The 25991-nt window shown below is 41.8% G+C and overlaps 3 protein-coding genes across 3 annotated transcripts; all 3 read right to left on the bottom strand.

Moving 5' to 3' along the window:
* Positions 1 to 4776: 4776 nt before the first annotated feature.
* Positions 4777 to 7700, bottom strand: parietopsin (the record flags this gene model as incomplete). The annotated part of the gene is made up of 5 exons (XM_080474775.1): positions 4777 to 4932; positions 5027 to 5272; positions 5382 to 5710; positions 5906 to 6310; positions 7694 to 7700. The coding sequence occupies 5 exons, from the start codon at positions 7698 to 7700 to the stop codon at positions 4777 to 4779; spliced, it is 1143 nt and encodes a 380-aa protein (XP_080330901.1).
* Positions 7457 to 19658, bottom strand: nt5dc3 (5'-nucleotidase domain containing 3). Its single transcript, XM_080474903.1, has 14 exons — positions 19274 to 19658; positions 16627 to 16799; positions 15114 to 15188; positions 14949 to 15004; positions 14693 to 14783; positions 14480 to 14617; positions 13546 to 13606; positions 13225 to 13327; positions 11754 to 11855; positions 11458 to 11539; positions 11148 to 11234; positions 9304 to 9444; positions 9145 to 9209; positions 7457 to 9038 (listed from the first exon to the last, which is right to left on the bottom strand). The coding sequence occupies exons 1-14, from the start codon at positions 19536 to 19538 to the stop codon at positions 8783 to 8785; spliced, it is 1695 nt and encodes a 564-aa protein (XP_080331029.1). The 5' UTR covers positions 19539 to 19658; the 3' UTR covers positions 7457 to 8782.
* Positions 19659 to 21265: 1607 nt separating this feature from the next.
* On the bottom strand, positions 21266 to 24938 carry LOC308116341 (uncharacterized protein). The gene is made up of 5 exons (XM_080474485.1): positions 24802 to 24938; positions 24266 to 24598; positions 24062 to 24121; positions 23547 to 23609; positions 21266 to 22964 (listed from the first exon to the last, which is right to left on the bottom strand). Exons 2-4 carry the CDS (start codon positions 24482 to 24484, stop codon positions 23562 to 23564), a joined length of 327 nt encoding a protein of 108 aa, XP_080330611.1. The 5' UTR covers positions 24485 to 24598; positions 24802 to 24938; the 3' UTR covers positions 21266 to 22964; positions 23547 to 23561.
* Positions 24939 to 25991: the final 1053 nt, after the last annotated feature.

The raw sequence follows: 25991 nt of genomic DNA, 5'->3' as shown, positions 1-25991 counted from the left end.
GTGATTGTCATTTCTTATTGAAAATAGATTGAAGTCTGTCTTTCAGTCGGTAAAACTCTGTTCGAAACTGAGGGTTCACAGCAGCGTAAATGATGGGGTCACTCAGGGATGTGATGCAGGCAACAGACACTGACAGGACCTCCATGTCCTGAATGATTAAAGTCTGAAAGAAGAAGAAAATTAGACAACCTTTTGAAACAGGTAGGCGCGTGTGTGTGTGTGTGTGTGTGTGTGTGTGTGTGTGTGTGTGTGTGTGTGTGTGTGTGTGTGTGTGTGTGTGTGTGTGTGTGTGTGTGTGTGTGTGTGTGTGTGTGTGTGTGTTTCTCAATCGTGGGTCACATGTGTAGTAACATAAAACAAGTATTTAATCCCCCCCAGACAGATTTAAAAATGTACATATTCACTTTCTACTTGCTGACATCAGGACTCACCTGTGCAGTCGTGCTTTTGTCACCGACAACATTCAGCAGGATAGTTGTGATCAGAGGCAGCCAGAATAAGAGGAAGGTTATAATTATGTATCCAGCCCGCTTTGCCATTTTGCTCTCCTTCTTTTTTCTGGCTCTTTCCTTACTGGCTTTTGAAGGCATCATACAAACGGCGCCTTCCACCTCCACGGGCGGTTTCGTAGCCTCAGTTTCAGGGACGCTGCCAGAGACTGGAGGTAACGAAGCCCCTTGATCTGATGCAGCAACAGCCAGTGTTTGGCCTCCGCTGCCGTTAACTCGTTTCTGTTCAGTCGATAGTGCAGGAGGAGATTTAGACTTGTGTTCTGGTGCAGTTGAGGGAACACGGAGGCTGGTTTCTTTGTCAGTTTTCAGTCTTTCCTCTGACTGTTTTTCCCCTGTCAAATCATCTGCCACTTTTTCCATCTTCGTGTTTGAGTTTTTAACATGACCAAGTGCATTTCCATTTGCCGCACAGGGAACGTTGTTTTCTGCTGCGAAAGGTTTCTCCTCAGCCCGCACTGCAGCCTGCGCTGCGAGAGGCCCAGGCTTCTCTAAGTCACTTATCTCCATGGTATATTTGTATTCTTTTTCACTCTCCGGATTGATGGAAACACATTGTAGAGCTTTCTCAGAGGCTTGCAGTGAAGCTGAAGTATTTCTGATAGGTGACTTTGGTTCAGCTTGTGTCTGAGCAACATCGACTCTCAGGATCAGGCTTTTCTCGCTTTTTGCATTTTCCACAACTGCGGTTTCTTCCTTCTTTTGCTCTTCTTCTGTGGGGTCTTTCTTGGAGAGAGGAAAAGTACCTTTGTCAAATATTTTACGATTGTGCGATTTCACAAGGGCGAATATTCGAGCGTAGAAGCCAATGATAACGCCAAAGCAAGCTGCCCACAGCGGGAACAGCATGAACAGTCCAAAGTTGTCGTAGGAGGGCAGCTTTTCTCTCTGTTGTCCTTTACATCTCACATGCACGGGCGAGTCTCTCAGATATATCAGGCAGAGAACAGCCATGAGAATGGCCAAGATCCATGTGAGAGGAATAAGTACCATAATCCGTGTTTTTCTTTGACTGACTTTGAAGGGTTGTGCAATGGCCTGATGCCTCTCTGCACTTATGCATGCCAGGGTCAATAACTGGATGCAGCAGCTGAATGAGAACGAGGCTATCTGCGCATCACAAATCAAATCATCCACATGTCCTCTGTGGTACACAGCCATGACGATGGAGAGCAGGATGGGGCAGTCGACACCACATCGCAGAAAATCCACAACAGCAAGATTCACCACCAGTGCATTATTGGAGGTTTGCAGGGATTTCTGATGATACACTGCCAGCACGACAAAGATATTCGCCGCGATCCCCACAACAGACGTGATCAACAGAATCAAGCTGTTTGCCACTACAAAGGCGGTGTCAACATATTCCTCCCAAATGGTGCCGTTCCCAAAGTCCCATGCAGGTGTAGGCGTGCGTCTCATCTCCAGGTTCAAACAGCGAACATGTTTAATTCTGTATCTTCGTTCCCTCTCCGATGGCCGAGCGTACATCAAGGCTGCTTCCTCTTGCTGTGATGCATCTCAGCTGAATGAATAATATTGGAGGGTGAAAAAAAAAAAAACTGGCTTGGACAAGTTACACCAAAGCATCCGCCCTTTTCATTATCACTTCACTGCGCCACGGGAGTCACCTGGGAGTCCTCGTTGTTCACATTCATTAGAAGACTCTGCACTTATGTGTGTGTGTGTGTGTGGGGGGGGGGGGTTCAGCTGTTAATTGAATTGCAGTTACATCACTTTTGTATCTTGCTTGATTGTGCGACTTTAAAAGGCCAAATCTGTAATGCTGTATTGATGATGGCATGACACAATGAAATGAAGAGCAGCTCGCCAAACCCACAAAGGTTAAAAAGCTTTGCATTTAGCATGCCAGATGGATGACTTGGGACTTCTTGCATTGCCTCAGAAAAAAAAGGGAGCAATGCTGCAGGATTATAGCGTGACATTGTGTAATCCTGTTTGGAGATAAAGTGTGAAATACTCTTTGCTTCAAATGTGTAGGCTTACTGGACTACAGTATGCCAAATCTGGGATTAGATCAACACAATACATATTGTGCCTGGCCATCCCAACATATTAGGCTGATCAAATGTCTCTCTGAAGCTTACAGCAGAGGAAAACACAAAGTTATGAAGAAGAAACACTCCTCACACACACACACAGCATGTCAGGCTGCAACAAACTGAGACAAGGTAATGGGCCTCTTGAAATGAGAAGGCGAAAGTTAAAATCAATTTATTCAGAAGCAAATTCCCCCAGATTGTACAAAATTTACACCAAGTGTGGTGAACACTTGGAGAAAAGGCTCAAAAGAAATTCAGCACAAACTAAAAACCAATCAAAACAGGATGACATGTCTACAAAAACATCTTGTGAAAACATTAAGATTTTACAGTGAGCTACCACACGTTAACCTCATACAAAAAAATAAAATAAAACAGGCTTGAATGAAAAGGAACAACCAAATAAACAACAGATTAATCTGCCAAGTCAAACTAAAGTGTGTGAGGAACGACGGCATGGGTGGATCTCTTGATTGATCTGTTGCTCGCCGAGAGATCACGTCCATGACATGTTGCTACGTATCTTTTGAAGAATGAAGACTGATTGTCAGGTTCCCTCCACGTAAATGTATTATCCCATTTGTCAGCGCCTACTCATTAGTAAAAATCCTCCACAACTGTGAGTCTCTACTTCATCTTTATTCAGTGATGCAGATTAATCTTCATGACTCACTGTGGGCTCAGGCATGTGCCACGGGAGACATGATGTCCCCAGCTTTGAATCAGGCCCAGGGACGCTGTTATTTTGTTATCCTTCTCTGAACTGTCTAATGCTCCTCTGAACTCTCTACAAAGATGGAAAAATACAAAATGATACCAATGAAAAATTGCCATACCACAGAGCTTTGAGGGGGTCAAAAAAAAAAGAACGAACCCATCTTTTACTGGCTGGCTGGATTCCTATTGTTAAAACATGCCCAAAGCAAGCTTGTTTAACAAGAACATTCAAATTTGTAATGTTTTTCTAATGTGATTTTGAGGGCAGTGAAGGACTTGTTTAAACATATTAAATTGCCTTTGCTCTTTCCCTGCACCAGAAAAACTATAATTGTGCTGAGTACTTTGTGTATTCGCACAGGTGCTTATGAGTGAAATTATGCCCACATACATTGCAGCACTGGTTTCTGCTGCAGACGTCTGGAGCGTGTGAGAGTTGGAAAAAGGCAGAACTTGTTGCATAATCCGCAGCATATAAAAAAAACTATTTGGCCTGGCTGTCAGTATCGATTGAATGATAAAGCTGGCTACTATTGACTTTAATTCTTCTCTTTTTTTTGTGTGCATAATATTATCACATAGGAAGAGATGCAGTGCAGTATATCTCATATAAAATCAGATTACTTGTTGCCAGGAAAAGGCCATGAAATATAAAAAGGTCCACACAGGCTACTATATATATATGAATCAATATTTCATTACCCAACGGCCTGAAAATGTTAAATACCCAACTTCTTTAAATGAGAAAATATCATCCTACACTATGTGAAAACAGAGCCACGGTATTTTATTGGAGAACAAAAAGTCAGGGTTGAAAGGCTGCTGCTCCTCGTAGTCTGTCTGCAGTCTGACTGAGTTGTACTCGCCGAGTCTTGTTAAAAATGAATACAAATGGAAAATTACAAATGGAAACCACATTTCTCGCACACAGAAAAAAAAAAAAAGATTCTTTTCAGTCATTGTTTTCAGTCCTTTCAACAGCTACGCTCTCTTTTGGCCGGTCTCCTACATCCATCCACACATGCAAACACCAAAATGAAAACGGTAACAGTTTACTGATCTAAAACACCTCATAGAAAGGAATCTGTCAAATTATATATTCTCATTGTTCCACAATGAAACGGATGGACAAAGACTACAAGAACACCCTGCAATGTAATGTAATTCAGTTAAATGCCACAACAAGCTAGTTTCAAAAGGAGACACAAAACAAACAAAGAAGGCATTTTTCAGTTGGGTTACGTCGGATTGCAATAATGTACCGGTATAAGTTTTTCTCACTTTGTCCTATTGAATGCTGTTTTGGGTTTTGTCAGTCTTTTTGAGCAGGTCTCTCTGGGTGATAGGGAAAAAACTCTGCAAAACACGGGAGCCTGGAGATGTTCTGGTCTGCATCCTTGATGAGGCTCGAGTAAAATACAGAGAGGCTCGAGTAAAATACAGAGAGCCTCACTCAGGACGGCTTCTTTGTTGTTTCCCGTCCAGAGTCACAGAGGCAACACTTTGCTCTGCGTGTTGATGTTCCTGCTTAAGGAAGACGCCCAGCTCCTCTTGTTCAGGGGCCGCATGCGAATGGTGACGGCGGCGGGCCCGTGGGGGATGTAGCGGCCGCACGACAACACATCCAGAGTGCAATCACGAAACTGGGAGAGGAGCACAATTTTACAACCATAGTGGCAATTTCTTTCTTACACTTGCTCATTCAAGATTGTACTTTCGATCAATACAGTCACTTACCTGCTTGTTGGAGAGAAAGTAAATGATGGGGTTATAGACCGGGCTGGTCTTGGCAAAGTACATGGGCATTGTGGCAAATAGTGGCGGGATGTACAGCTCTGGATCCACAACAACCACGACTGACAATGCTGTGTAGGGCAGCCAGCAGACAAAAAATGCTACGATCATGGCCAGGACCATACTAATGGCGTGATCATTCTCCTTCTGGCTGGGGCGCCCACCCTGAAGCTCCACACTCCTGTTCAGCTGGTAGAAAACACATTTGACCCCCATTAAAAAGTAAATACCAGAAAAGTCTTGATATTGTTGAAATGGTGTGAATGTTTTGTACCAGCAGAGTCTCTCCTGAACCCACCTTGATCATGTATGTCAGCACTTTGTAGTAGCAGTAAATGATGATTGCAACCGGTAGAATGAAACAGAGGAGTGTGTAAAGGATAAGGTAACTGTAGTTGCTCCACGATCTCTCCTCCCAGGCCAGAGAGCAGGATGTCTGCACCCCCTCCGGTCCGTAGGAGCTCCAGCCGAATAACGGAGTAACAGCCCAGAATAAACAGAAGAACCAGACAAACAGCAGCCCTGTGATGCTTCTCCGCATGCTCAGCCTCAATCCAAGATTTGGCTTACACACCACGTTGTAGCGCTCGTAGGCGAGAAGAGTAAGAGTACAGAGAGAGACCAGACCTATAAGAGAAGGAAATCAGCAAACGAGAGAATAAAAACTGTAGACACAGTGACACCACTTTTTTTTTTTTCTGAGGTGTGAATCATCTAAGAAGACAATAATTGTCCATAAAAGCTCTGCCAAATAAATAGTTTATTTTGAGTGTTGCCACAGTCAGACACAGAAGCAAAATCTCCTCTCACATCGAAACTCACCAAAATAGTTGACCGAAAACCCCTGGAAGACACAGGCTGTGTGTCCAATGAAGAAAGAGCCGTGGTAGTTGGTGATGGTCACCACCAATGAGCCGCAGAGGCCTATCATGAGGTCGGACACGGCGAGGCTGAAGATCATGATGCTCATGGGCTGGAGGAGGGAGGGATTCTTCAGCATCACGGTGATGACGAGGCCGTTGTTGAACACTGACAGCACGGTGTTAATGAACATGAGGAAAGACAGGATACTGTAGCCCACCCGGGGGAAGATGGTGGGCGCTGCAGTCGCCACCTCGGTGTGGAGAGACAGAAGAGGAGGAGGTGAGCCGGAGGTCCAGGGTGTGCTGTTGGTGTCCATGCTGCCCGAAGGATCCGGGTGTGATGAAGCTACTGTGAGGCCAGTGACTGAAACCACAGACACTCCCGCTCAGGTCAGGAGCGACGTCATTGGTCTGATCATTTCTGATCTGCTGTCGGTTTTTTCTTATTTTCCAAGGAGTCAGATTGTGCACCTGTCTGATGCTAAAAGTAATATGGGAGATTGCTCCGTAACACGATTTGAGGTGGGATTATTCCTAATAAATCCACTGCGATAATTATAATTGGAAAGTTGAGTGGTTATTAGTAAAGGATCAATTAGCCTTCAAGAGTTGTTTTTCACATTATGTAACATGTGTTCGCCAGTACGTTTGACTACTAGCAAAGTAACAAAGGCTCGAGGTGAAAACGTGGACCACGCAATGTTTTCTTGATAAGAAATTATTCTAAATGTACATGAATGCAAAACCTCTTTAACACTTCATATACAAGCCAATTCAGAGATGACTCTTGGTTTCCACAGCATGTTTGAGTGTTACTGCAGAGACTGCAGTATACCAGTGGGATTAGAACAACACCACTAAACTGGTTTCCGTCTTATTCATCTTTCAGATTCTATGTTAATGATGGGCTCTTTGGCTGAATCAGGCGAATCATGGAACTCCACAAGGTTCTGTATTAGGATCCTATACTTTTCACATTATACATGCTTCCTGTGGGGAATATAATTACGAAACACTGCATTACATACCGATAATATCCAGATGGCACATAAATGCATTTATCTACGTCTTGTTTGTCTGTGGCTAAATTGTTATTGGTCCCACATAAACTTAAATTGAATTAAATTAATCCACCTTTCCATGCTAAAACATATTGTTATCCTTAGGAAAATTGCTGTTCTCCACATGTTTTCTATGGAGATGCGAAACTTGTGCTACACATTTAGAATGAAAATAGCCACTTCTGTGGTTCAAACTGGTTTTCACACATGTGCATACATATGAATATGCATGAGAGAGGGCAGGAGCCATCCATGCTCTCGTGTTCTCCATGTTGTGTTTACACTAAATTCTGAACCTAAAGAATCATCAGACGAGGCAATTTGTATTTATATATTTTCCCTCTCACTTTTGATGAGCCTGCAATCTGTAGTCAGAGTTTCTTGTTCCTAGCTTACAGTGTGGCACCCTGTATGGTCCTCAACGTTTGACATATTTTGCAGTCAGAGATGGTCTGTATATCCTGATTTTTATTGGTTGTTTGAGTTACTGACATCTACAACCAGTCTGGCCACATCAGTAGTTCCTGAAATAGTCAGACCAGCAACAATCATGCCACGTTGAAAGTCTGAATACATGCGACATGTGTTACTGTTTTAAAATGAAGAAACTGTTATTTTCCATCAAATATAAGTGTGATTTTTAATACTTTATTCAACGTTAGATTTAATTCTATATTTGACCCCACCTGTCATCCACCTAACATTCATAATTCATGATGGCACAAGCTAAGACATTTCCTTTTTAATAAATAGTGAAATAAAATGTAAAAATACATCCCGTCAACACATACTTTAAACCAAACGAAAACTAAAAAGAAACCAAACACAACAAAAAGCACAAATATAAACTGTGAGGTCCAGGTTGTGGACGTTGTTGTTTCCCTTATTCCTATTCCTTTTTTTTTTTTTTTGCAAACTCATGAAAAACACTCAAGTTTCCAGCTTGTTCTCCAAATAAAGCTTTTGCAAGTCAGTTACAATTCAAGCGCCTGTGAAAACATCTCACCACTTTCTCTGCTAATGTGTCAAACAGAAGAAACTCAAAGCCGATTCCCCTCGCACATCAAACAGCAACAGTTATGCTAAATATAGCAGAGCTGCTCTATTTTTTGTCTGGAGAAATAGTCACATTTCTCATCTGCCAAAATAGACGCGCACGGGCTGAGTTGTGTAAAAATGACTAAAACCATTACACAGACTTCCAGACATCAAAGTGTAACGTGTGTCATGAAGCGCACAATAACACTAACCGAGAGGCTTGGTGGCTAAATCTGACAAAGCTTCATTACCATATTTTATATCTGGCTCTTGCAAAAATATAAACATTGCGGGAACGTGAGCAAGAGATTAAGGCAACAGAGTCAGTAATGCCAACGTAAAATCTCTGCCAACAGATGCAAAGATCCAAAAGGCAAAGATAATCTGTGCAATGCGTAATACAGAAACAGATGACAAAGGTGAAGTGTGACTGCCCCCTGTTGACGACATTGTATAAAAACCAGTGAGCTGTTTGCATTTACCACTCCGCTTTCTCATTCAAACGCACAAAGGGCATAAAATTCACTGCATGTACCACTTGAGACAGCAAATTTTAAAAAGCGCAATAAACATGTAAAAAACAGATCAAACAACTGTTGCAACCCCCCCCCCCCCCTTTTTCTTTTTTTAAGAGCGGCATGCCTCCTCTCAAATCAAAATATCCTAAAAGATAAAACGAAAAAGTGAATCAGCAACGGAGATGATTCAGTCCAAGTCTTTCTATTAGGACTCTGTGATCAGACTCTGCTTTGGTCCTGAGGAGCTGAAGAGGAGTCGCCGGCAGAATTGTGCTCCGGCCAGAAGGGGGACTCGTGCTGCAGGGGAGTGCGTCGGGGGAAGAAGGTGTGCTGCAGGTCGTAGTTGAGCAGGCAGCTAATGGAGGCCATGTAGATGTCCGCGAAGCGCGAGAGTCGGCGCGAGAAGTAGGTGGGGTTGTGGTACGTCCGGAAGAGGCTCCCAAACTGCTCGTTGAAGAAGCTTTTTGTCAGCGGCCTGTTGTGTAAACACACATAATGAGGATGTGGTTGCATCGGTTCTACAAGCTTTCAAAGGATTTTTCTCCAAGCCTTTTTGCCTGCAAAGGAATTATACTGTTTACCTCATAGCTTCCCTTTCTTTGATCCACTCATCCACCACAGCTTGGGATGCTGGATCTCTGTGTACCTGTTGTGTTGAAAAGCAGAGAAAATAGTGAAGATGTCAGAAAAGTGACGCTGAAAGGAAACGCTAAGACAGCCGTTTGACGGATTTCTCTGACCTGCATCTTTTCGATGAGTCCGGACAAAGCCTGTAGCCAGGTCATCATTTGAACATACTCCTCCGTGTTCATGATCTTGATCTCCTTCCTCAGCTCAGGGATGATGGCGCCCGTCCTCCAGCCATGTTTCAGGGTTAGATCCTGATGAGCAAAGCATCAGAAGATGGTTTTCTTTCAGGACTCAATCTCGTGTCAAAGGGTTCAGGACCAGTGTTGCCATAGTAACCTTGAAAAAGTAATCCAATTACTGATTACTTGTTTTTAAAAGTAAGTAGTAATTTAGAATACAAGTAACTTTTTAGTTACTTTCAGCAGCTGCCGACAACACCCACAACTGTCTCAACATAAAAAAAGAAACCTGTTTTGCAAAAAAAAAACCTTGGGGGGGAAAGGGGCGGGGCTTCCTGCCAATATATCTTTTAACTCATTACTAATTACAAAAATTGTGTAACATCTCTGCTGTTGTGTTCTTGTTGATATGGTTTTGTGATTATGCTTGTTAGTTCCTACTCTTTCGTGTCACCTGAACGCACCATTAGAGCCTGCTGGTCAGTGATTGGCTGAAGGTGGAGAAGGGGGCGGGTCAGTTGAGCGTGCAGACAGGAGCAGCCCGGTTCTGTTTACTAACAAAGCGGCTTTGCAGACAAGAAACTCGTCCTGTAATCTGATTACTGGTTTTGAGACAGTAACTCATCAGATTACTCGTTCCTGAAAAAAGTGGTCATATGAGAGGAACGCGTTACCGGCATCACTGTTCAGGACTGCCTTGCTTAGCTGGAGCTGTGAGTCGCAGATCTAAATGTGGAATATAAGCTGCAAGATCTAAACTTCACACTTCCGTTGTACGCCTGACACACGTCAACATCTTTCTGAAGCACTTCTGCAGTAACTGAATCAACTCCTCGGTAACTCTGAGAGGGTTTTTGCTCAGTGTCCACTTGCAGTAATGATCTCATTCGGCAGCCGGGGAGTGAGACTCCGAGCTGTGCTCGGTGTAAAACACAAACACAGAGTTCCATCTGTCTAAACAAGCAGCGCGGCAGCTCTCTAGACAGGAAACTCACTCCTGGCAGCCGGCCATCGACGAGGCATCCTGCCAAAGACCATCGTGATAGATAGATGGATAGATGGATGGATGGATGGATGGATGGATGGATGGATGGATGGATGGATGGATGGATGGATGGATGGATGGATGGATGGATGGATGGATGGATGGATGGATGGATGGATGGATGGATGGATGGATGGATGGATGGATGGATGGATAGATAGATAGATAGATAGATAGATAGATAGATAGATAGATAGATAGATAGATAGATAGATAGATAGATAGATAGATAGATAGATAGATATAGATGTTGTAGGTGTGATAATTTGGAGACATAATTTGTAAATGTCTGTCCCACGTTTTTTTTTTCTTTTTTAAGTAACTCCATTTCGATATTTTAGCATCATTAGTGTTTTTCAAAGTACATTCTCACTACATGCATCACTTCCCATCTTCTGCAACGCTTGATCGCAATTCATTCATCTAAATCAAACATGCTGGCAGGGAGCGATCCCATACCATACGAAGCCACAGCTCCGAGGACCAGGTTTGATAAGCGCGTTTCTAGACCAGAAGCAAGATTTAAGCTGCTGCGTGTATGGATTTAGTCTGGACGTCCTCTTTACATTCAAGGGAAACACACTTATCTTAAATTACATCATAAAGAGATTGTAGTCAGAGCGGTATTCGCCTCCCTATTTATATTCATAACATAATGGGTTTTCATAGCAGAGTGCTATGTAGGGTTGTATTGAATCCTTTGTTGTGAATATGACAGAATGCCGCTTACTGCCAAGTCACTGTAGATGTGATCTCCAAAGTAGAGCACTTTGGATCCTCTCCAGCCAGTGAGTCTGAGGAACTCATAGAGGTTTCCCTAAAGATCACACACACACACACACACACACACACACACACACACACACACACACACACACACACACACACACACACACACACACACACACACACACACACACACACACACACACACACACACACAGTAAACAATCAGCCATGTGTTACAGTACCAGCTGCATCCAGAGCCATTGATTGGAAGTGTTATACTGGCTTTCGCCTGTAATTTCCTGGCACTGCACCTGTTTGTAGATCTGGCCCTTGTCCAACTTGTGGATTCGGTCCCACAGCAGAGCGCCTTTGTCCGTCACTCGCCTGAAAGGTCTAGGACACAACACCGACAGGCTAATCTCACACACGGAAAACACTGGCAGCAAACAAAAATGCAATCGCAATCCATCTGTGTGCATTACTTTACTGAGGTCTAAAAGGAACTGCTGGCACAGTGGTCACATTGTACGGGCTCATGAGACCCCTAGTGGGATAATCGAGAGCCGACATGGAGGCGGCTTAGGGCTCCCTGCACAAACACACTTACTTTCTCCTGTCATTGAAGAAGCCGGGCTTATCAGCCTGAACAATAACAACATCGAACAGGTCTCGCCAGTCCTCTCCCACAATGAAGCTCATGCCTCGGTTCCTGTGGAGGACATAGATTCAAGATGTTACCCTGTCAGCAACACAGTCCAGCTCATCATCAGGGCACAATAACAGCTCAGCTGAGGGCACTGATACAACGAAGCAATGTCACTTCTGCAGGGAGCGCTGTTTGTCTTAAGCCCAACATGAACTCAGTAAAGCTGTCATGTGTTGTCCATTTGTAAACTTGAGTGTGTCAACCACGTTCCAACGAGTGAGGTTGCAACTCACAATAATGTTCAGGAGTGTAATAAAAGTTCAAGCTGTCTTGAAATGTCATTTACTAAAATGTTTTAAGCGTGGATTTATTCCAAGTGTGGTGTGCCAGAGAGTTTGTGTTCCCCAGACCTCACCCTAAGAAAAATATGCGGGCCAACACTGACCTTCACTGTCTCCCCGAGGTCGTCTTGGAGGTAAAGTGAACGTGTGTGCCAAATGTGAAGAAGCTCCTGCCAGGGGTTTTTTGTGATACTGTGATAATGGGGGCAGGACACATGGATGGATTACACCCTGAGACACAATGCCTGCAGCCAATAGCTGTTGTAGGACAAAGACCTACAAAGGTGGACAAGTGAACGCGTCCAAGTCCGGAGGAGCAACATCATGATGGAGCAGTCTGCAAGGTCTCATAAGTTTCATTGACATGCTTTACCATTTCACCACGAAAAACCCTTCAGCGGTGTTCAGACAATGTTAAATGTGCCATTAATATTTCTGTCAAAATAATATTCTATGTTGTTGTTAAAATCGATGACTGCATAGATTGCATTAAGTGCTACTTTTTCACAACAGTGTGTTATTTGCAAAGAAATCCTGGACGCTGTGGGAATATTCATGAAAACTTGTATCCTGTCACTTTGACTTGTAATTAGTTATCAGCCAACTACTGTGTCACTATATTTCAGACTGAGAATTATTTCACTATTATTTTCCAATTAAAAGATTCAATTAGGTGCACTTATTAGTTTTGAAGAGACAAGGAGAAATGCGGTAATTACCAGATGAGGTCACATGTTAGGAAAAAGGGTCAGTAAAAAACTTGACATCTTGCAAATTTCAATTCCTATTTGTTGCCGTGTGGAAATTAAAATTTCGAGTGCGTCCTTCCTCTCAGTGTTTGGGGCTCAGGCAGGGTTTTGATTCAGGGCGCAGCCTGCTGGTCATTTGTGCAAACAATCCCCGGACTTCAAAAAGCTTCATCGTTCAATGACTTACAATGAATCACAAACAGCGGCCCGCCGATGTGTGTTTGCCCATCCATTAAAGTCGGAGCATTATGCACGGGCGCCAATTAAACATAAGCACACCAAAACATGGCGTTTTTAATTAATGGTGCCAAACACTTGCACTCTGCTTGCTTACACACTTACACAAAGTCAAAGGGGCTGTTGGTAATGAGGAACATCTTTTTTCCATGCGCCGACAGCTTCTTCAGCACAGCGTGGCTTTCCTCGCCGTAGCAAATGTATTTCTCTGGAGAGCGGAAAGACAGAGATAGCAGGGGTAAGGGTGCGTGCTGCTGATATGAGATGAGCAAAGAAAGGCCTGTTTTTTTATTGTTTTTTTTATATTTCTGTAGCACAACCTCATTATGTCTAAATTATGTTTATATTCCTTGGCAGCAATTCAGTTGCAACTGTTTTGTTTCTTTCATTAACCAAAACAAAAGAATACAAATCAAAGAACATTACCGATATCTGCCTCCACGGCTCGATACATAATGCCCTTGACGTGAACGTCTCTAATGGCCTCCTGTGAAGAGGGAAAGTAAACAGCCCTTAGCCAGGAAGTCAGGACATCAGTGACACAGCGTTAACATTCAGCTCCAACAGCAACTTTCCAGCGTGTGCAAACGGTTGACTTGGAAGCACAAAGGAAAAGCGTGTCTCTGAATACAAATTAAATATGAAGAAAGCGTGCCTGACTGGAGTTCAGTCTCTTTGGTGACACGGTGAGGGAGCGTTTGATTGAGTGAACCAGGGAGGAAGGTCTCCACTGCACACTGGGAGCTAAAAGTTGGGAAGTTTGTTACAAACACACTCACACACACACACACACACACACACACACACACACACCCACACACACACACACACACACACACACACACACAAATGAAGAAATGATAGGGTCAAGCGTGAATAATGAAGCAGGTTTGGAAAGAAGAAGGGAAAATAAAGTAGGGTGCCCTTGAAAAGATATGAGAGGCATTCGTGGAACAGAGAGAACGTGCGTGGGGGGCTTTTAACGACAGCGATCTGTCAAAAACACTGCAGCGTCACACAGAATAGACAGGACCAGCATGACAGCTGGCCTCAAAGGGAGAAGACAGTGCTGATTTCTCGCCCCTCTCCCTGTGAAGTAACAGAGCCACAAGAGAACAGACGCACATGGCTGGAGGCGAGCCTGCCTGACTAAAATTAGACTCTGCTTTTTCAGGGCTAAAATTAAGGTGGCACTGAGCGGCTGGGGGAACACGACACACCGCAAACATGCAAATACACTAATGAAAAAGTGCTTCGGTTTGACGTGTTTGCACACACTGGCTCGCAGAGAGATCCAATTAGGGGAAAGGGAATCACAATAGGAGTCATTAAGCCACACATCATGTTCACAATAATTCACCTTTACGTCTTTGTAGAGATGGACCGGCTCATAGTCGATATTGTGCCTCATGAAGAAGTCGTTGACACACGACAGGAGCGTCATCTCAGGCAATGAGAAAATGTCCATGAACTGTTTCATGCTGAGTCCGTGTGAGCTCTGCAGAAGAGTAATCATCACATATTCATTGGTTTGGACACCGTACATGTGTTAAGTGCTGTAAGTGAACATCACCTTGCCATAGAAGTCACTCATGATCTCCAGGGGAATGTGACAGCCTTCGTACATGGCTATTACTTCCTCATCGGGCACTGGGTGGAGACCCCTGAAACAAGAATCCTCCTTTAAACACAAGCAGAACTCATTGTGTTTTATTGGCGGCGCGTCGAGCTCCAAAAGTTACACCTCCGATACTTGGAGGTGACATGAAGAAGTGTAAAATGAAATTAGGAAATAGAGAAATGTGAGAATTAACACTGTGCCAACATACCTGTATACAGTTCCTAGCTGGATATAATGAAATGCATCGATCTTCATCAGCAGAGCCTGCCACAGATTATAAAAAAAGATGGTGATTACAGTCAGCCAACAGCAGATCACATGCAAAGATGTGTCATAACAGTTTCTGGGTTAGAAAACAAAGAGTTCTTCTCACCTTCTGGACATCGTAGTGAAGTCCTCTTACAGCAAAATTTGGAATATACTCATACTTCCGCAGGCCTTCTGGATACTGAGAAAAAGATTCCAACTAAATGAATACAACTGCTTAATATTTCAACAACCAAACAGCAGATATTATGCAAACCACAAGGTCAAAACATGACTCATCATAAAAACAAAAGACAATGCACAGGTTGAACTGAAGGTTAAGCTCCATAACGTGGCAGGATTACACTAATTATTTTCATCAAACCTAAGAGCTAAAGTGTGTAACATCAGTAAACAAAAATCATTTAGTGTCTCTCAATGAATTGTCACAGGAACGTTTCCCCCTTAAGGCAGTTTTTCCCCACTTTTCTTTTCTGAAGACAATCCTCCTTCGTTTGTTCTATTCTTCCAAAACAAGTGAGGCCAAATACTGACGGGAACATTTACTCTCACAAACATGAACAAAAACAATGACTTTTTCCCCAGTTAATCTAGAGTTTGGAAAAGTTCCATTAGTTTATTTCTTTGGACAACATCTGAGAAGACAAAGCCAGGAGGGTTCAGGTTGGGAGCCAGTGTTCTTGTTTCTAATTTACATTTGTTTCCTTCGAATAGAATCTGCTTGTATTATTAACATGAGAAGTCCATGTATTGCTGAGTCGACATATGAACATTAAGTGAGTATAAAGGAAACAGAATAAGTCAGCACTAGTTTTTTTTTTAAACAACTGAATATAACTTTTTTGAATTTACTCCAACTTTTTTTTTGTTGACACATGAACTAGAAAAACATACATGTGCCTTGTAAATGTATCACAATCATGATCAACATGCGCAATAAACATATTGTAAAAGACCGAGTGAACTGTAATAAAGTGAATAAACGTGAAAGTGACACATTATCTGTCCATGAACTGTGTATTCTTGCCCTAAATATCAACATAGTGGTCCAATCAGCTCACAGACCCTCTGCTCTAGATTGTGTTGACAACAATTCTATTTCACTTAATTATCCCAACCTGCTGATAAAAACCACAGAAATCTGGAGTTCAAAAGTCAATATATCACACACACACGCACGCACGCACGCACGCACGCACACACACACACACACAAACAAACCAGGGCTCAGTCACAGCAGGTGTAAATTACAGGCAAGAGAAAGACGGATAATCCAGTGGGATTAAAGGAGTTAAGAACAAATCCTAAAGTACAACATTAAAATGATCAATTAAAGTGTGTGCATTTATTGTATTACAATACCTCACTATTGTATATGCATGTATACCTACTATCCTACAGCCCCAGTGTCTTGTGATGCTTGAGTATAAATGTGTACATTTTGAGCCTTTGAAGAAATACAAAATCTATGTTAAAGTCGAATTATTAGATTTAAGAACTACATTATTGTCAACTGTGCTTTGGGGGAAAAGTTCCCCCTGAGCTCCAGCTGTGGAAGCGTACGAACGACCTGAAGGCTAAAAGCACAGCAGGTGCTGTCGATCACACTGCGCACACACCCGGTGTTGGGTGACGAGGATGTCCCGCGCTATGTTGAAGATGAGGGTGTGAAGATGTCTGGAGTAGAACGCCAGGGTGTAGTCGTAGTCGAAGCCGTAGATCTCTATGTCTCGCAGGCTCATCTCATTGTTGGCAAAAATGGTGTCGGGATTGACAGAGTTTCCGGGTATCACTGGAAAAACAGAGAAATTTACAACTTGAGGTCATTTCACAGTTTTCTTAAATGTTTGGATTTAAATTGCTGCTGTGATAAAGTATTGTTGGGAAAGAGGAATATTTTGTAATCAAAAGTTACTTAAATGTAATGCAAAATTTCTTTCTTTATTTTTTTTTAATTCTGAGCTCATAATAGTGGTTGAGTGGGTTGTAAATTAATTTCCCGTGAAACTCCTGTTGCTTGTAATGGAGCGCCTTGAATTTAAGTCCTTAAAGAAGAACTACACAGTCACCGAATAATTTGATATAACTCTTCTCATATTGTCAACATCAGGTATGCGAGGATATAAAGTAATTAACATCAAGGTTCTATTACATGATAAAGACTGGATTATTATCTGAGCAGAACACTTTGCTCTCAGAGAGCTGCCTTGCTGGAGGTTCTTATTTCTAAAAATGGAAGAGGACTTCACTTACCAGGCTCGTCTCATATAGAACCAGCATCCAGTGTCAGAGAGGGCGGCTAACACAGTCTCTATACTTTTATAATTAGACGTTTGGTGTCATATTATGCAAAATTCTCTTTCTTTTCCAACAGTAATAATCGTCCCCATACTTGGAATGACACCCCAGAAGTGAATAAAGTGCCATCTCTCTCCCTGGCTTGTTTCAATTTTCAAAAAGTGCACGCTCCAATGAGCCAATCAGAAATCAAACCCTATATTGTGTCATTGGGGGTTTAGCCAATCCCAATTATTGACCCTCCCACAATTAGGCAGCTCTGCTCTGGTGCATCCCAAGATGGACATGTGTAGGCGGAGCCAGTCCAGTTCACACAGCAGATTCTGAATGCAGCTCATATGATTGAATATTCAAATGGATGAAAATCAGGGAAAAGGTGGATTTGGGTCAATAAACTTTGAATGCAATGTTTTCGGAACAATGAGACCAATGTGAAAGTGTTGAAAAGCTGTATAACAGGAGATTTTTTTTTATACTTTTCTATTTGGTGAAGCTTATATTTCAGGCCGACTCGGGTTGCCCCAGACCATTTTCTAGTTCAGCTGCTGTAGGTTTACATTAGTGGCGAAGGCAGGGTCGACCCTGCACACATCATCAGTCAGGGCACAGCAGGAGCGACAAGCACACACACTCATTTTCAGCCAGGAGACAGTTTTAGAGTCGCAAACTTACATCAAACGTCTTTTTTTCAACTGTGGGAGGGAATGCAAAATTTTACACATGCACAGGGAGAACACGCAGAAAGAGAAAGAACCCTAATCCAAAACTTTGGGATATTATGACTGTGAAGTGAGCATGCTAACCACTACATGAGTCCATGAACACAAGTCGTGACAAGTGACCTTGACCGTCTGCCAGAGTGATTTCATCTCACTGATAACAGGTAGAAATTAGTGCTCATCAAAAGCCTTCGCTCTGAGGCGCCTGTCACAAGGACATGTTGTCATTATCCCCACAAAGAGTTTGGAATAAATAAACAAATACAGCAAACGGCGAACTGCTTATACTATGAATGTCACTGTTATTAGATGTCTATGTGTGTGTGGGGGGCCGTGTGTGTCACTGCTCTTTCTTTCGGTCTTATTTTATCCATTATACTTAAAAATAAAAATTATTATGTTTTTGTCCCTGTGAAGTACCTTGTAACTCTTTTGGTATCAATAAAGTTTATTATTAGCATATTATCATATTCTAACACCCTGTACAAACTCTGAATTAGTCTAGGTGGGTTTTTTTTCTACACTTGTCGGCCCCAACTATCTTCACAGCATAGGCTTAAATGAAAAAAATATAGTAGCTGCCTATTAGTCTTAGTTTGGCATTATAGTCAAAGGGATGTACGAAAAAAATGCACACGCTATAGTTTTTTTAATTTTAATATCAGTGCATTGAATTGAATCGATGGGATTGTTTGAATGTAAACATTCTTTTTTTAAATATTTTCTGAAGATTCGGCTCTAAGTCAAATCAGAATCACTGAAATGACTAAGAAAGAATTTAAAACACATGGTGCAGTATATTACAGATACATAATGCATGGAGTTAAAGAAAGAATCCTACTGATTTTTGTTGGGATACATATTTGTGTTTTACAATTACAAATGTTATCTTGAGTAAACGCACTTGGCTCCCATAAATCATAAATGAGCTGCTATTGTTTGACTGGATGTGTGTGCAGCTGTTGTACAGGCTGTATTATGGCCTTCATACATTCATTTGCTTCACACTCTGCAGGCCTGCTCTTTTACTGTACTTATAAAATAGACCCCCTCATTAAAGATTGTAGCCACCGCCTCGCGATCACATTGAAGACTTCGGTGCATCATTTCCGTGTGTAAATACCTGGTTTACAGCCCAGGAGGTTGTAAATGTGAAGATGTGGAACCCGCCTGAGCGTTAGTCATCTGGAAAGCTCGGTAATTACATGGTTATAAAGTGTCATGTATTTATTGTACTCGGTGCTCGTACCTCCAGTCTGCCTCTTGGTGTCATTGTACACAGACCACAGCTTCTGGGTCATGTCCGGACTGTCCGAGGAGCTGCTGCACACTGATGCTGCGCACTGTGCGCCCCTCGCGACGCCACCGTGCTGTCCGGGCAGCAGCTGAGCGGCTCCGCGCTGCACCGCCGCTCCGAAACATCGCGGAAACCCACGAAGTACTTTACAGAAAACACTCTGCAGCCCCTCCGGGTGTCTCAGCAGGGACGAGAGGGGCAATGACAAGGGCGCCATGGCTTCTGCTCTGTGCGCGAGGGGCCGTTCGGAGGTCGCGGTGGGATCCCGGGCGACTGCATGCGGTTTGACAGGCTCTCCTGTAAATACCGAAAGTGACCCTCCTCCTGCGTCACGTCCGCGTGTGACGACCGCGCGGGCGAGCAGCCAATCAAAGGACGATGCGTCTGGAGGTCTGTCGCCCCCTGCTGTCTCTGGGGAAACCCAACGATACAGGACACTGTTACATTAAATATGCAACCAGTCGATTCCATTCACACGAGAGGAGGCGCAGAAACTCGCCTTTTATACTTAAAAAAAGTTCTGCGTGAGCCCATTTAACTTCAAATAAAAGCCAGTAAGTACATTTTGTGAAATAAATTTAAGGACGTGTCCTTAATAAAAGCATAGTAACACTCGTAAACCTTTGTGTTCACAAGAATAGACTAGACTAGACTAAACTAGAATTACTTCATTAATCCCAAATGCTTTTTCAGTCCCAATAAACATGCTAATTAAATTCTTCTTCTTCGAATAAATCTTCAAAAGGGTGTAATGATGGTGTTCACATCTTGGTCACACATACATTTATCACTAATCTATACAAGTTTCTGTGGTGGCAAATGAAAGCACATTGATTGTGCAATGATTTGCAGACATCTTTATGGACTTAGAAATGCATATAATTTAAACACTTACATTATGTTTCACTTTATTTCTCTACAGAAAAAAAGACAACTTAAATAGAAAAACAATAATTGGCATGTGGAACAGGTGCAAACGCATGCTTTAATCATTTTAGGACACACTCATTTGACTCTATGAGATTTGAAATTATATTAAAAGATAACCTTACAAACATCCAGGGAGAAAACAACAGACCAACATGGCACTTAAACACATGTATTGTGCCCATGGAAATTATTACAATCATGGACTCATCGTGTTGTTTCCAACGACAGGGATTCAAACCTGAGGAAGTTGAAGATGAGTTTTCTGTCTTGACTCCGAGCCTACACGTTCAAGGAAAGCATCCACCAGATGGTGCACTTGTAGCAAACAGGAAATATCTGTTCTGTATACAGGGTATTTTAACAACAGACAAATTAAAGATGGATTTATGAGTCATGAGATTTTTTTTAAATTAAAATATATCTGCCGAGAAGTTACAGGGGGTGCAAAGGACAAGAGGAAGGTGGGTAGCAATTTTTTTAATTTTTTTTTAAGATTACAGGTTAAAATGCGGACAGAAAATACACTTTATTATGCAGTTTACATCATTTGGGCAATAATTGCTGTGCCAACCCAGTTTCTATGATGTACATTTCTGACCATTTGAATATGTAATGAATGAAATCAACTGAGACCCGTTTTTCCATTTAAAATAATATTTTGTTGGTTGAAGACGGAGACAAAGTAGGCAAGTTTTTGTCTGCAAATATCTGTGTACATCCTCAATTTCTATTCACACTATTAAAGATACGATTATGAATGCGAAACAAGCGTTCGTTCAGGCAACGCGTGGAAAACAACCGACGATAGCATGTGCACGAGCAATTATTTTATTTATGCGTACTGTCTACAATAATAGAAGCGAAGCGAATACTTGTCTGTCAAACACTAAAATGTAATTGTTTCACTGATGTGGAAAACAAAAAAGAAAAACACTAGCAGAGGATGGTTTCGATCCATCGACCTCTGGGTTATGGGCCCAGCACGCTTCCGCTGCGCCACTCTGCTGTCCGGCATGACGTGTGGAGACTACTGTAATTAAAGACACGTTCCACTTTTTTTTTTTTTTTATATAAACATATGTTTTACAGTCAGTTTTGTACAAGATTACTCTGTGGATTTTGAAAAAGGAAAAATGTTAATAATCACCTATTTTCAACTCTAATGCTGGTAACTACAAAAATTCTGAATAATTCCACAAATCCAGCTTTAATACCACAATATCATTTTGTTGTTGTTTTTGGTTGTTTACTTTTTTTTATCATCAATGATTAGCTGAAATAAGGAAGTTCTCATTAAAGAGTCAGTTCATAGAATTTAAGTAATGTTACTTTCATCCATTGGGTGGCAGTAGTGTCGTGAGTCACCTGAGTATCCAGTTTGTCAATCAATCCATTTGCTTTGAATAGTTGTCAGATTTTGTTAGTAACTTTTTAGTGAGCGATTACCAATAGTTTGTACCTCTTTTTCTGTTTACTGTTAGTTTTTAGTTTTAAATTTGGACTGGACCGAAGAGCAGGATTTCCAAAACAGACCTGGGAAGGCGGTTGGTTAACTTGTTAACTTCAGCACATATACTTGCTGATCTACGAGCTGATCCCAGCTTGTATGGGCGAGGTCAGGATACACCTGGACAGGTCACCAGTCCATCACAGGACAAACACACCCAACCACACACGTTCACATTCACACTCAGGGGCAATTTAGAGTCACCAATTAACCTCACATGTATGTTTTTGTGCTGTGGGAGGAAACCTACGCACACACGGAGCGAACATGCAAACTCCACACAGAAAGACTACGACTGGTATTTGAAGCCAAGACCTTCTCGCTATAAAGCAGGAGCGCAAAGCGCTGCTCCACCATGCAACCTCCACCAAGCAATACCACATCAATTACAATGGAAATACCATACATTTCATCAGATAATCAATTCATCTGTTCAGAGCTTTAATCATTTTATCTTGACATATACTTTCACAACTCACCACTCTTCATTTTATTCATGTATGATAATTGTCATGCAACAATAAGAATATCATGCAGTAGTTAAGATACAAACAAATATTAAAAGCTCATTTGCAAATAGGTATGGGAATTAATAAAATTTTTAAGATTCTGATTCAATTTTCGATTCTGCTTAATGAGTCGGTTCTTTATCGATTCCAAGGAAATGAAACACTGGGAAGCAATTCTGCACAAGAACTCTTTTTCGATTCCTATCCCTACTTGGAAAGTTTGAACATATTGTCGACTGATTATACTGTAGTGATTGATCATGTGAAAAACAAACAAGTGAATATCTTCGCCTCAAAGACACATTGGCATGCATCTATAACTGACAGACGACAAAAGCATTTAGGAAACATTCACGTGTCACTCGCCAGAGGCCGTTCTCTGACAGCATGGTGCAGCCTGTGTCCAGTATGGACGCATCCGGCTGCCCCTCTGCCCATTTGGTAAAGGCCAGGGGTCTGCCACGCATGTCAACCATAAAATCCCCATCTGATTTGTTGTTCTGGACATTTATCCAAGCCGCTTTGTAAACGTCCCCAAACACTTGAGTCAGAGCGCCGTTCTCCTCCTCATTCTGGGGCAAAGCCAGCCGGAGACCTTGCTGTGCACAGAGCCGGACGGCCTCGGAGAAAGAGCTCCTCTCCTTGTAGGACACAAAGTATTTCTGGCCAACGTTTCGGACAAAGTCATAGTTTATAGCTGTTAAAGGGGAAAACAAACAGTACGACAAGTTATAAATCGCTGGAAATAAGGCAAAGTAATATATGAATTGTTGTTATAGTTACTGCATAGTGCAGTGACAGCACAGAGTCAGATTCATTGTTCATGAGCACAAATGACAAGGAGTACCAGAAGTTTAAAGAAATTCACTGGAAAAGCACACATTTACAAGCATTTTGGATTTCTTTCTTTTTTTTTTACGTGAAAATACAAACGTTTGTCCATCATTTGGACTAGCGCCTGAAATTCCCAAATCTTATAGTTCCCAGGTGGGTGAAAGATGTCGTAAGTCATTTTCTTATTGAAAAATATCTACCTGGTTCATACATAGGACAGCTACATACTTGTAATTTTGACATTCTATGAATACGTTGCCTATTTGAAAGGCCTCAATTTTATTTATTTCAACAGTCAGGTTTGAGCGTTGACAAAAACACTGCTTACATTACGTGTGAGGTTGTGTATGAAGAACATTTCTAAAAATAATGAAAAAAACCTTTTTAACAAGTTACAATTTAAATGCCATATGCAATCCAACACAGCCCAGATTATGATGCTTACCCCGGTCCAGCATATCTAGCCTTCGCAGTAGGACTGCGATGTCACAGGAGGAACCATCATCTCCTGCATAAAAAAGAAGTTCATTTAGTTTGCAAATGTTGCAATGATATGAATGGCACAAGTACAAATCTGCAGCCTCTATGAAAGATTATCTATTGCTGACAAAAGAAAGATATAATAACACACACTTCATAAGATGTAGAATTTATTCCTTATTTTGTGCCAAAGTTTATCATCACTTGAAAATGTTGTCGTGTAAATTCAGCCTGAGTAAAGCAACTGAGCAACAGGTAATGTTTCTATTCATCAAGTTGATTATTTACCTACGTGTTTAAAGAAATTGAATGTTTGAAGTGTTTCTAACAATGTATTTCAGGATGAAGGGATAATGAGGGGTCCCTCATTTGAAGTCGTTTAAATACATTTGAGAAGGAAGAGAACCAACCAAAATGATCAAAAGGCAAATTCATCATGTTTCATCACGTTGTATCTTTTTCTCGTTGGGTTAAAATTACCTTCTTTGCACACGGCGCGTTGGCCTGGTTCTCCAGGAAGTCCGTGCAGTCCTCGTTCACCTAAAGACAAACGTGATAAAGGTAGACCGCAAACTGTCAAAAACACAATCTTTTTCAGACTGAAGATCCTTCAGGTTTTCTCAGGAATAATGTCTGCTGAAACACTCCTGCTGTGGTGAAGTTAATCATTTAGTCATGTTTGACCTTTATGTCCTGGAAAGCCATCAGGACCAGGTCTTCCATCAAATCCAGGTTGTCCAGGTAGTCCAGGTAGTCCAGGTAGTCCACGTGATCCACTTGGTCCATGTGGTCCAGGCATTCCAAGTGGTCCACGTTCTCCAGGGGGTCCAGGTATTCCAGGTATTCCAGGTCTTCCAGGTCTTCCAGGTGGTCCAGCTGGTCCAGCTGGTCCAGTTCGAACATCTGGATCAGAAGATTCAACTATACCAGATGGCAGACGCAGGGTATCATCAGAAAGACTGCAGCCGATAGAAACCACCATGCAGAGGATCCCGAACAAAAGCAGCATCTTCTGATCTGAAACAAAGACGTTTTCAGGAAGAACTATCAATATTTACAACTGCTGGTTCAGAGTTGGTCGACACAAGATACTCGAAAGACCTAAATTCACCTCCCAGACAATGAGAAATGTTCTCAGCTAAACTTCATTTCTCAACAAATTGACCTTGGGAAGTTTTGTGCTAAAACTATGTCAAGTAAGACAAGAAGAAAGATCTGACCGTATAAACGCAGCGTGATGTACTGGGTCTTCTCAGGCTTTGTTGCTTCCCTCTGAAAAATGACTGAGCTATTTGGTAAGAGTCAGAAATGAGTCACTGGTTCAGTTCTGAGTAAACAACAGATGCACATTCTTGAGGGATTACTGAAGAAATAGGATAGTTTGAATAAAGGTCCCTCCCTCTTTTCAACCACCACTGTTACTTCAAATATCAACAGTTAATGTTGTTGTCATTGCTTTTTTTTTTTTTCCTACACTGCCATTTCAGGACTAGATTTTGTTCATATTTTGTATAATGTTCCATTTTACTATGACTCTCTTCACACAAAAACACCCAGATAAACAAGTGGAGAATGCCTTCACCACAATGCTTGCAACGGAATGTTGTTGTTTTTTGTTTTCTAAAAGAATATCGTGCATTGTTTGGAAAATATCATTCTTAGATTTATCACAGCTTTCAATACGTAAACGTAAACATTCCAGGTTTGTGGTGGAAATACAAGACAACAGTTGGGCCTATAGATGAATTATTGGCCACAGCGGAAGTGATCAAAGTTCTCACAGTCGACACATACAGTACCAACACAACTTCTTTACCTGAGTAAAAGAAAGAAATAAACCTGTAGGTTCTGAAATATACTCATATACAAAACTAAAAGGTGAATATCTTGATATTTAAAGACTTGTTGAGGAATGAGACAACGCAAGTGGCCTTCACGTCAGACAAAATATCTTTAATATAAAACCTTTTCTAGAAGGTATAACTGTTACTGTCAGCTGCTTTTAACCTTCACTGTAACTCTGAAAGAAGCAATGAGCCAGAAGGTCAGAAGAAGGAAGAACAGAGGTTTGTGTTGAAATGGATTGTAAGACAACTCGTCCACGGATGACACTCAATTGTTTTGAGAAAGTAAATGCCGCACTTTTACATAGTGTTATTTCTAATTGATATTTTATGTATTTTTCATATATCTAGTATATGTCGATATTTATTTAGCAGAGTATCATCTGGCTCACGCCTCAGATGTAACCCTAACTCTATCCCTAACCCTTAAAAGACTGCTTCATAACCAAATATATTTCTTGATTTTGTGTCAAATATACTTTGATATCCTTCAAATCAATAATGCTGAAAAAATTAGTTCTGGACGAGTTGTCCGGAGCAACATGGACAAGTTGTCCAGGGTTGTA

The sequence above is a fragment of the Lipophrys pholis genome, assembly GCF_963383615.2.
Source record: "Lipophrys pholis genome assembly, chromosome: 11".
In the NCBI taxonomy this organism is placed as follows: domain Eukaryota; kingdom Metazoa; phylum Chordata; class Actinopteri; order Blenniiformes; family Blenniidae; genus Lipophrys; species Lipophrys pholis.
This window is presented reverse-complemented; position numbering and strand designations above follow the sequence as displayed.